A 12,737-nucleotide genomic window follows, 5' to 3' on the forward strand; every position below is an offset into this window, starting at 1 on the left:
ACCTGACATGGTGGTCCAGTTGGTTCAGCACTAGCTGTCTCATCACATGTTGTGTCAACTGTCCAACTTCTAGCGAAGTCCAAGACATTGGTGGCAACATCTTGTTCCTGCTTTATCAATTCTCCACTCTCTGACATACCGTCAAAGTTTCCACAGAGACCCTCAACTTTGTTCATCCATTTTGATTTGTCCAAAGCAACTCCCAATCTAGTTCCTATAATAAACAATTTAAAGTTGAGCTAAAGACCTTCTACACTGAGTTATAAAGTTTCTTGGTATTAATCAGACTAGAAAGTAAAATACTACTGTAATCAGAAATTATTACACATGATAACTTCTGCAATTTGGTGTTATATTCAAAGATCCTATTTGTAATTTTGACAAAAATCCTGCATTAGCAATGTAAAAAATTCCATACAGTTACTTTTTATTTTTGCAATTTTCAGTAAGTCTCAATTTTTTTTTGTAATAATATCTGAACTTACAATACAAGTTAACCAAAGTTTGGTAGGGTTAACAACAATTTGCCCAAGCAATGCTCAGGGCTGGCTGACGGGCCATTTTCTGACTCAGTGTGATCCTAATACACAATAGAATGAATAGCAACAAATTTGCTAGAATAGCAATTAGAAATGTGTTAAATATCTTCAATTTTGAAGTCTTTTTATGAGTGAATTCAGTATAAATCCATTATGATATATGTCTAATTTGAAAATCAATAACATGAGGTAACTTTTTTTTATTACTTGACTCCCTCATCCTTCACGCCAGAATATCAAAATTTAGAGATTTTTACCAAATTTTAAGAATCTTACTATTAATTATAGTACAGGAGGTTGTTTGTTACATTCTTAAAATCTACGGTAATTTCAACAGATTTTGATTATGGAGAAAAGCTTACATCCAAAATTAATTTGCAACAGCTTTTAGCCATATATCTATTATCATATGTTATGTCATAAATATTAATAAATTCCAAAACAAATTTTGTCAGTAATTATTCATGTCATTAGGGGGGATTTATCATGTACATAAGTAAATAAATCATCTCTCAAAACTTTTCAGTAGTAAGTATGATTATTGAAACAACCAAATGATCAATATTTTTGTTGTCAATGCATTGATGACACACAATCTCATAATTAAAATTAATGATTCAACGGTTACAAGTTTTAAGTTTTTATACCACATGCTACACAAAGCTTTATTGAAAACACATAAATTTACAGTCCATTAAAGATAAAATGATTATTGTAGGTGAGTGATTTTAAACTGTTTTTTATAATTCAGGCTTACCAGAGATGCCAGTTTCTCAGGCAGCCTTATGATCATTGTAAGGAAAACAGTAAAAGCCCATGCCCACATACTTGTTTGGCTTAAACCCACAATAGTGTCACTTATGGATCTGCTCCAAGCCATCATGAATATTTAATTTCATATATTCAAAGTTAATTTTTTGACATTTTTCATAAAAACCAATTAAAGATGTGGTAATTTCTGTTTTTCTCTTCATAACCCTAAAAATTGATGAGGGTGATTTTTATATTGTTTCAAGTTTATTCAGGATTTTGAAAGACAAAGTTTTCTATAAACTTACCTCCATCCCATCTGACTTCAATGCCTAAAGCCTTGGCAGAAATGACAGTCCAGTAGCTGAATGTTCCTACTTCCAATCCTTCACTAATGTACTGGGAGTTAAGGAAGGCCTTTCCATTGATTGTCACATTCTCGCCTCTGATCAGGTGAATTACAGTGTTTTTGATTGTGATGTGAGCAGATTTGGTGCAAGTCACACCAGTTGATCCACAAGGTACATTCTCTGTAGTAACAGAGAAAGTTGAGTCCTTAGCCCTGGTCATAATGTATTTACAGGAACCTTGGAAGGCATATTTCTTTCCATCAAATGTTTCATAGTGAGGATCACCAAACACCCAACATACACCTGAAATAGTCGTTAATTTATTGATTTTTTGTACACAGAGTATAAGTCTTAAGCTGTAAAGCTAGATGCAATTGAAATTATAAACTATTTTGCTTCAATATATTGATTTCTACATTAAGGACTTTACTGTCAGTTTTAGGTGTGATTAGACTTTGTGCTACCATTGAAACTGTTTTCATCATCACTAGTTTTTTAACTAGAATCATTTCATCAAAACCCTTTCATTAGTGTAAACTAAATACATTATGTATAGAAAATATGAGCTAAGGAGATAATGACATAATTGGGAAAAATCCATGCAAATACAGCCAGAGGTAGAGGTGATACAAGGAGCAGAAAACCCAAGGAAGAAACAATGCTTTCTTGGTTTATTTTTACATATAGTCTGTAAACAGATATGTCATTATGATGGAGAAAACCATACATTCCTCTTAAATCAACCAAATCAAGGAAGATAACTCTGGCAAATTGCCATTTTTTTTCAACAATTTTCATAGTTTCTAAATGGAAGATTCAAGAACCAAATGATGAACTATGCAGTCTTAAACAACATTTTAATTAGTATATGGGTTTGTTTTGCATGCATGTAAGACCTTTATTTATAAAAACTGCTTTTTAAGACAACAAGCCATTACCTGGACAGTTGACAGTTCCTACTTTAACAAAGTGTCTCTTTTGGCATTGCCTGTAAAAAAAAATATGAATTACACACAGCATATTTAAATTCTTAACCATAACAAACCTGATTATATAGTGAAACTTGAACAAAATTCTGAATAATTAGACAATCTGTCTAAACCTGATACTATCTAAGTGTCAGTCCCTGTAAGAATCAGGCAGTAGGTGAAACATGGTATGAAAAAAAAACCCCATCATTTTGATAGTGTAATTTTACTATTTGCACCATCAGAATCAAGCAAAACAGACAAGATTTTCCATATCATGCTGGACCATTGAGTTTCAATTTCATTGAAATGTACTGAAAATGAACATTTCAAGGCCAGATGTCTCTGTCAAAAACCTCATTTTTGTAAGATTCTATTGAAAAATTTCGGAGCAAAGCCAATGATGCAGAGATCAAATCATGGTCTTTTCAAATACAGAAAGCATCCTTGAGTGATATTACATAGTTAGATCGATAAGGTTTTGACATGCAGGTTTCTGCTTTTTCCCATTTTGCCTGATTCTTACAAATACTTACACTTAAAGTCCCTTGAATGTATTTTGGTAAACCTAACACCTGTCAAAACCAACCCAATCTTTTTAAAGTAAAAAAAAAGGTTTGATTTATAAAGATTACAATGTAATTGTATTTTTAACTTCTATACTATGATAGTTATTTACATGTAACAAATAGTGTGATTTACTAATTATTTTAAAAGTTACAAAATTAGTAAAAAAAAGTCAGATTTAGGTACTACATTCAAGTAGAACTCTTTTACAATGTGTTTAGGAGAAAAAACTGAACCATTTTTTTTTTTCAAGTTCTTATTTGACATTTTAAGTAGCACTCCAGCTAAGGATCATGCAAAATGTGATTCATGGGTAAAAAGCCTACATATTTTTATTTTTGATATTTTGTTTGAAATGTCATAGAAAACAGAAATAAACATGTGGTTTTCATATAACTTGTGCTCATGGGAGATAAAAGTTATATAGAATGCACTGTAGATTTCAAAATTAAGGGAGATAACTCTGTAAATGGCACTCAAATACAATAGAATCTACTGTATTTTCAATGTCAATTATCACCTAAGAGCAGGCAGATTTGAATGAATAATTACACATTTCATAGTACAGACCCATAAAACAACTTAATTACAAAAAATAAAATATGTAGCCTTTTTGGGGTGTATCACATTTTTCAGATTTTGCATGATTCTTACAAAGACAGCTACTTAATAGATAAATTAAGAAATGTAAAATTTTATGTGCTAAAAATTCAAAGAAAAATAAAGCCAAAACATAAAACTTACATTTTATTACAGTTAATTGTGACTTCTTCACCTTCTTGGTAATACTCATGTCCATACAAACAGGGGCATCTGTCTGGCTCAACACAGGAACCCTGTCAAAAATAATCACAAATTTAGAAGTCAAGTTTATAAGGGGTGGATTTAAGATTTCAGGTTAGGTATGAAAACATAACTAATTTGTAATAAAACAATATTTAAAGAAACAATTTTTACTTTTATAACAATATCCCCTGTACCCCTCTGAATCTGCCACTGATCAAAGCAATTTCAAAGACAGGTTTTAAACACATTAGTTTTTGCCTAAATGTTTTGTAGCACTGCAGAATATTATTCACATTTTATGCAATGTGGTGTCAATTTTTCTCTTAATTATCCACTCACTATCATGTCATATCTCAACAGCATTAAATGTAGCTTTGAGAACAAAAATCTGATAACTGGAACAGATGATTTGAAGAAAAAAACGTCATGACTGTCAAAGATTTACACATGGGATATTGATATAAATTATAGGATCAGGGTTGTCACTTATACAATATACTTACATCAAGGACCTATCTGGTGCTGAAAAATTTGGACAATCACTAACAAGTGTACCATTACCTACCTCAAGTCCATGACAATGACGACCTTAAAAACCATCAGCATTTTAGAAGTCAGAGCTAATACTTCAGTTACAGACTATATAAAAACCATGTTTAAAAACTTTAAACTTACATCAGGGGCCATAACTGTGCCATCAGCACAACCACATCCCTGGTATGGTACATCATTAGTACAGGTCAATGGAAGGTCATAGTTCGCACAGGTCTTGGAAACAGAACAGTATGAATCAGCTGTAATATGTTTCTGGTTCCTTGGACATACAATGTCTTCACAGTTGTCCTGGTCACAATTCCATTCACCATTAACACAAGAGCTGAAAAATGATATTGATAGTGTTTGGTAACAGCTAGATTGGAAGTCCATTTTAATCTTCAAAAGTTACAACAAAACTATTGAACTGAAAGGTAATTTTCAGAAGGAAATGATATCAGTTAAAAACCTAATTAATACAATGCTCTTCATTAAAAATTAAACTAAAACTATTATGTTTAAAAGAATATACACAGAAAAAAAGTAGTACAATGCAAACAACATACCTGTTAACATTTGGAACAGTTCATGTGGGAATTCTCCAATATTTACAATCTGCCAAGTGGGAGATTCTCCCACATTTACAATCTCCCATGGAGGAGATTTTTATGTAAAAGTGTAAAAGCAAATGTTTCATGTAAAAATCTGATTATTTAGTACTTTTCACAGAAAACATAGTAATTCAAAACAAAAACCTCCAGCAAATCTTGCACTCTTATTTAGGAGATTCTAAAATTTTCTTTGATTTTGTGGAAGACCCCCCTAATGTGAGAGATTAACAGGCATGAAAAAACAGTAGCATGTTTAATGTACTTACCAAATGGCACATTGTCTGGTAATATTTGCACCAGGTTCATAAAGTCTGTTGGTGTATTTGTCAAAACATGTACATTTTGATCGTACAACACACTGTCCATGGTCACTGAGATACTCGCTCTTTGGACATTGGCAACCTGGAATACATTCTTCTTCACAGCTGGCATCAGCAATGGCAAAGTCTCTGCAAGAAGCATCACACAATCTGCCACATTCTGTGTAGGTTTGGCCATCTTTTTCACATCTGACCCAATCAGCTGGAAGATAAATCATGGAATGGTTTTTTTATTAGAAAAATGTATAGCAATGTATTTTGATCATGCTAAAAGTTTTATGGAACTTGTTCCATATATCTGCTGAAGTTATTGAATAGAATTTAGGGCTAAACAAAGTATTCAGTAAAAAATGATAGGAAAAAAAGTATAGAAGACATACATGTATCACCTTTCCTAGCTATTGTACAACAAATACCAGTAGGTTTTAATTTTGAAAAGTCATTTAAACAACAGATTTATGCAGATGCTTTTTTATTTTGCTGTAGTCTACAACAAAAAAAAAGCAAAAGTTATTTACCACAACCAAAATTACTTTGGAATACAGTGACGTCCATCACAAATACTGTAGAAGAGCAAAAAAATCAACGTACCACAGTGCACTTGGAGGAAGTCATAATTTGCATAAGATTCTGTTGCCCAGTTGGAATCAGGGATACCATATTGAGCACAATGTCTGGCAAAAGCTGCAACAAGATCACAGATAGTTTCCTTAACATTCAATCCACCTCTAAGCATGGTATCTTCAACACATTTGTCATAATAGTAACTCATTTTGTCAGTGTATTTAGTACAGGCTGCAAACAAACCACTGCCAGTTTCTCCCTGAGTAGGGTCAAGGAATCTACAATCTTCTTTAGCATTTCCAATCTGGAAAAACAAATTAAACAAATGTAACTTTGTAAAACCACAATGATATAAATACTGTGAAACATATTTAAGGAGGTAGACCTAGAGTAAAGGACAAAACTCTAACAAATCATTGGAAAGTTTGTATTCAGCATTATACATCAATCTCATGTAAGCATCAAAGTAACTTGGACTTATTTCATTCTATTTCAAATGAAAGCTTGATATGCTATGGTGAAATTGAATATGATACAAGCATATCACTGATTTCACAAGTTATGTCCCTTACCTTAGGTCTACCTCCTTAAACCAAATCTTGTCTTACCAGAGAGGTTTCACGCCACCAAATTTCACTAACAGTGTTTACTGAACCCTATGTTTTTTTATTTCATTTCTTTATTCGTTAGTTAAAAGATTCTTAATGTTATTTAACATTTTATATTTGCACACTAGGATAAAGGTCATTAATTGCAGATTAAAATAAATCTGACCATGGCAAGGTGCCCCTGATATCATCCTTTTGTAATCACCGAATACCCATATGATACATAACATTTCATCAGGCCTTCACCAAAAAATATCTGTTCCCATAATAGCATTGTGGTCATCAATTTTACTTACACTGTTGCCCTGGGCATAATCTTCTTTCTCTTGAGGACTAATGGTACAGCCACTATCACACATACGGCTGACAAAGTCGTGGACATTGCTCTCTGGGAGTCCGTTCTGTGTACTGAAGTCATCAAGGTATTGGTAATTGTATTTACCACAGAGACCAATAACCTGGAATCATATGATTAAAATACATATATTATATATGACACGATCCCACTGTCCAGGAACCAGACACTCATTTTTTTTTTCAGTTCATGCAGGATATAATCAGATTCTTATGATAATTAGGCCTTCCTAAATTTTAATTTAATTACCAAGCCCTTCTTCCTCATCTCATTTTAGGGTGCCTCATTATCAATTTTTATTGTAATATCAAAAACTACCAACAAATCCACTGACATAGTTTTTTTCTTAATGAACATTGTGTAAAAAGTCACCTCACAACTTTTCAGAAAAATAAAAGGGTAAAAAATGCTTCCTTGCAAAACTGGTTTTCATGAAATATGACATGAGAACCAAAAAATTAACTTTGAATGGCTTGTATAAAGATAGAAAATTAAGTTTAAGTATTTGTAAGAATCAGGCAAAATGAGAAAAATCAGAAACATGCATGTCAAAACCTCACTGATCTGACAATATAATTTCACTCAAGGATGCTTTCTTTACTTAAAAAGACCATTATTTGATCTCTGAATCATAATTGGATTTGCTCCGAAATTTTTCAATAGAATCTTAGAAAAATGAGGTTTTTGACAGAGCTATCTGCCCTTGAAATGTTCATTTTCAGTGCATTTCAATGAAATTGTAACTCAATGGTCCAGCATGATATGGAAAATATTGTCCTTTTTTTGCTTGATTCTGATGTTGCAAATAGTCAAATTACACTTTCAAATTGATGAGTTTTTTTCATACCATGTTTCACCTACTGCCTGATTCTTACAGAGACTGACACTTAATTGCAGGGTAGTATTCCATGTAAATGTAAAAAAAACTTGAGTACAAGTTGAAAGACATGAAATACAAAAAATATTTTTTTTTTTTTTTTTTAATTTACATCTTGGATTTTATTCCTAAAATAACTCTCCAGAAGAAAAAAATCTGTAAGTACAGTGACTTTTTAAAAATGCTTTTATAGAAAAAAAAATCTAAAAAATTAACAACATCTACTGGAGATCACTAAATAGCAAAATAGATAGAAAACAAAGTTCCATTTTCATTGTCTAAGAAATGAATGAATTTGTGCCAACCATACCTTGTTAATGTAGAATGGGTTCAGGTAGATATAGAAAGCTCTTCTCATGTCATACAACACTTTGACTCCAAAAGCTTGGACCATTCTGTATTTGTCAGTGGCTGCTTTGACATACATGTGTTTGGTGTGGTAAGGTTGGTTGTCAATGGAATTGGTGAGGTCAATATTCTGGTTGTTCACCAAATCTTCAACTTTGACATTCTTTCCTTCTAAGGTCACTCTTGTGTCTCTGTATTTGATGACAATTTTGTTCATACAGAAGATGCCAGACATCATGTTGGGACATTGGTGGGAATGTAATGTGATGTGCAGGTGGGATCGTGGGTCATCAAGGACGGTTGGAGTGTCAATTGGCTGAAAATGGAGAAATATATTAGGCAGGTAATTAATAAAACTCTTTTAAGATTTTGACAATTTTTAATTTTCAATATAAAAAAATACAAATCACAAATAACAAAGACAATCAATAAACAACTTTAAGAAACTTTTGCCAGCAGATGTAGTAATGTCTTTCCCATTTGTCTATCTTTTTTCTTTGTTCTGTAGACATTATTCAAGAAAAAATCAGAAATATTTTGGATTTTGAAAGAAAGGAATAATTGATTGCTAAAGCATTTTACAACATTAGTTTGGCTTTGAAAAATGTGTCCATTGAAATCCAACTGAATGTTACCTTGACAACATCAAATTGACAGCTGCCCTGTGGCATAAATGAATATTCTGAGTTATCAAATGTCTTGATATTGTTCAAACCAATGACTTGACAAACTTCGGAGCACTTGTCTTCTGTACATTGCCATCTGCCCATCAAACATTTACTGTAGAGGAAAATGTACATAGTTACTAATAAAACAAATTTCTAACATGAGAATATGATTTCTAACTACGTAAAACATATACATTGTATGTACACCACAAAACTGGGACAGAAAAAAAAATTTATTGACAGAAACAAAGGCAAGGGTAAATTAGTATACCCCCTCTCCTTTGAAGCCAGGTTATTAAAAGATCTCACTTTTAAAGGACAATAAAATCATGGTAATCAAGGGCATGAAAAAAATTGTAAATAAATCAAATCTTTAGGAATGACTTAAGATTGCAAGCAATTTCATTTCAACAATGTTGAAAAATAACACCTTCTTGTGATTTTCTCCCCAACACCTGAAAACAGTAAAAATTATTGAGTGCCTTACCAGGTATTGCAACCATTTTTCACTGTTTCACCAGACTTATATCTCTGTCTGTTGTATTCACATTCACACTGGTCAGCTGTAACACAGACACCGTCTTGGATGAACTGTCCAACAGGACATTCACAGCCTGAGACACAGTCATCAAAACAACTGTCTGGCATGACACTATAGAGTGCTTTACATGTTCTGGGACATTTGGATGAGCATTCTCTGTAAACCTTTCCATCTTCACAAGTCTTTGCTGTAATACAATGAAACCTTTAGTAACAAGTCCAACCAAACCATTAATCATTTCATATAAATATTCATAAACTGTAATGTAGCAGGATAATATAGGCAGTGACTGATCCAGAGGGGGTTCAGGAGTTGAAATTTCCCCTTTCTTGAAAAATATTTTGAATTTCATTTAAAATTTAGGCAAAATTTACCAAATAATAGTCTGGAATCCCCCTTTTTAAAATCTTTGGATCTGCTCCTGATAGAGGTGTGGTTTGCTGCCCTTTAGTTAAAGTACTCAGCTGTCTGAATTAAGTTTTGCCAGAATATACCACAGGAAGAGTGCTTTACTTTTGGAGAAAGCCTTAAGAGCAGTGCTATTCCCACAAACACTATGTTATCTCAGATTTATTGTAATAACACTGACTATACTGCAAATTTTAAAATTAAGCCAAAAACAGTCAACAAATGGGAAAGAAACACATTGTACAGCTACAACTACCTAAAACATATCCATCAATAATAGAGTACAAGAAACTTACGACAATATGTTGAAGATCTCCAGAAAACAACTACACCCAAACTAGCACAAGACTGGGCAAAGTTGCTGGTATAGGCACATTTGGTCACATCTGTATCATTCTTACTTCTGCATACATCATTCATACACATGTGGTACAACATGTATGGGCTAATCTGTAAATAATCAAATATATGGTAAATGTGACATTTTACACACGAAACTAGTTTGGTTTATATTTGTTGTGCATTCAAGACAGAATAATACTACTTGTACAATTCTTTTCTCCTACAGTGATTTTGCTGAACATTTTTTTTCAAATCGTGAATATATATGTGGTATCCACATGTACACATATTTATTATAAAAATGTAATTTTAGATTAAAGTACCATAAAAGAATTTATTTTAGTTGGTCCAAATGTATAGTGTTATAGTTTCACAAGTTTTTTTTGGTTTTTTTTTAAATCTCAAGGTTACAAATTGAATATGCATGCTATTTATCCACACAAAATAAACATAATTTGAGTTAGATTTGTAGACTTGGAAGACCTTTACAAATATGAAAAATTGTACCCATATCCATTTTAAAGTACTTTTTCACAGTAAAATATATATTTGTTCAGCCAGTCCAGGACAATGTGTACTGGTAAAATTCAAACGGTTCACCATGTTTTCTACCACCCACATGTTTCTGAAAGATAACATGGACAATCCCTTTTGAAATATCTTAGATTCACTCTCTAAAGTTGACAATAGAAATGACCATACCATAGCATGACATTCTCCAAAGATACCAGAGAGAATAGTACTACAAGCTTGTTCTGCCAGCTGTTTGTCTGCTGTTGTTTCACAGTAATCTGGCGTAGTTCCAGCACCTTGACACTAAAAATGTAGAGAACATTTTTTTTATAACATATTCTTAAAACTGCATGTAAGAAGTGTTTGTTTATAACATACAAAAAAGTTTGTTTCGCTTTTTTTTACCTTATTCCAGTGAGTAAAAATTATAACAAAGGGAAAATATTGTTTTCGCAAGAAAAATAACTTACAATATGAATCCAGTTAGAAGAAAAATTTTCAATACATTAAAATCTTTGAAGTAGGCCAAATTATAATTGATGATGAAAAGTTCAAAACAAATAGTATTTTAATCTTAGCCTTACTGGTTGAGCCTCATTAGCGATCTGCCATGTGTTTGCAGCATAAGCCATGTTGGGGGCTGTTTCTCCTGATCTTGTAATCTTGTCATCTATTCAATAAAAAAAAATCAATGTTATTTAAAATGCAGACACTTATATAGATATTTTTGATATATTTCTCAAGTGTAAAACTTTGCCATTCATAACTTGAATCTGAAAGTGTACTTGTATTAAATTGTTCTAACAAATAGGCTTCGGGAACAGGGTTATGTTGCTACAAGATTGAAGTCATCACTACAAACGTTTTATGGCCATTATCATGAACTCGTGGATCGTTATGATGTATCCATCTGCACCATGAAAACTGATTTATTCAACGGGTCATCGACAGGTGTTTCTAGAAAAGCAGAGGACGCTTACTCTACCGGTGCACCTGGTCCATGCTCCCAGTTTTTAGTGGTGTCCGAGTTGCTCATTTACATTTGTTACTTTGTATGTATGATTTTAGTTACTTTATGTTCTTTGTTGTGTATGTCTGTTTTCCATGTCTGGTCTTTGTCCCTGGATTACATTCTTTTGATTACCGCTATAACCTTGGTTCCCTTGATTACTCTTTTGTATCATATATTGAAAGACTTTCATTATCCTATTGATCTTTTCCAACAATTGTTATTTTACTAATTGGAAATGTCAAATATTCAAATATGGCACAGTCTTTTGACATGAAGGACCTTAAATTATATAATCAATTCTCAACTTGATAAAGCAATTAATAGATATTCTATTTCAAATTTAACTACAATATTATAAATTGAACTTACCAGATGGGTCATCATTGAAGTTACCACATACACCAATAACAGATCCAGCAGAAATTCTGCTTTTCTCCAATGTTATGTAAACAGCTGATTTAGCATCAACCTTCAAACTGACACCAATGTGACTGCTGACGAAAACCCAATCACCCTTGTCCATAATAGTGGCAGCTGTATTAATTAGAAAATAGAAATCAATAAATTCATGTGCAGTGTGTTTAAGTACCAGTCTCTCTAAGAATCAGGAGATTCTTTTGAAAGTGGAAAATTACTAGGTGTATGATAAGAATTTAGAAATACACCACTGCATTACTATATCAAAATGCAGAAAATAGAGACATTCGTGTGATTGTTCACGATTGAAATCCACTTTAAAATAAATTACACTGTAAAACAAAAACAAAATGGTAATTTCTCAGAATAAATATATACATACTTTTTCCAGGAGTTTCTCTTGGTTGTTCAAGGTTCAACAAGAACTCTTTATTGTCAACCCAGACATTTCCACCTTCCAATGTAAGAGTTTCACCATTGATTTCTACAGTGATTCTCTAAAAAAAGACAAAAATATTGTTTTTGATACATTTAGGGTGTCAACTAAGTACTGCATGTGATATTACACGTACATGTAGCTGGGGGAATAGTGGCCAATATTTTTTTGTGATTTTCACATTATAAACCTTAAACTGTGAAATAAAAAAAGGCACCATTGG

General features: G+C 32.4%; 1 protein-coding gene across 1 annotated transcript in view; it reads right to left on the reverse strand.

The window, feature by feature from the left end:
* LOC148603521 (uncharacterized) overlaps window positions 1–12,737 on the reverse strand; it is a 148,397-nt gene that overhangs the window by 126,818 nt on the left and 8,842 nt on the right. The window contains exons 7-22 of the mRNA XM_088551446.1: window positions 12,461–12,575; window positions 12,031–12,195; window positions 11,234–11,319; window positions 10,839–10,952; window positions 10,091–10,244; window positions 9,333–9,573; window positions 8,813–8,957; window positions 8,140–8,493; window positions 6,894–7,055; window positions 6,017–6,293; window positions 5,372–5,627; window positions 4,636–4,837; window positions 3,919–4,010; window positions 2,578–2,627; window positions 1,598–1,942; window positions 3–214 (exon numbers count right to left, since the gene is read on the reverse strand). Coding sequence (XP_088407572.1) covers window positions 3–214; window positions 1,598–1,942; window positions 2,578–2,627; window positions 3,919–4,010; window positions 4,636–4,837; window positions 5,372–5,627; window positions 6,017–6,293; window positions 6,894–7,055; window positions 8,140–8,493; window positions 8,813–8,957; window positions 9,333–9,573; window positions 10,091–10,244; window positions 10,839–10,952; window positions 11,234–11,319; window positions 12,031–12,195; window positions 12,461–12,575 — 2,970 coding nt within the window. The remainder of the gene's footprint in view (window positions 1–2; window positions 215–1,597; window positions 1,943–2,577; window positions 2,628–3,918; window positions 4,011–4,635; window positions 4,838–5,371; window positions 5,628–6,016; window positions 6,294–6,893; window positions 7,056–8,139; window positions 8,494–8,812; window positions 8,958–9,332; window positions 9,574–10,090; window positions 10,245–10,838; window positions 10,953–11,233; window positions 11,320–12,030; window positions 12,196–12,460; window positions 12,576–12,737) is intronic.

This window comes from Perna viridis, chromosome 11 (genome assembly GCF_037379345.1).
Source record: "Perna viridis isolate PV_CMFRI_1.1 ecotype Kerala chromosome 11, ASM3737934v1, whole genome shotgun sequence".
NCBI classification, from domain to species: Eukaryota; Metazoa; Mollusca; class Bivalvia; order Mytilida; family Mytilidae; genus Perna; species Perna viridis.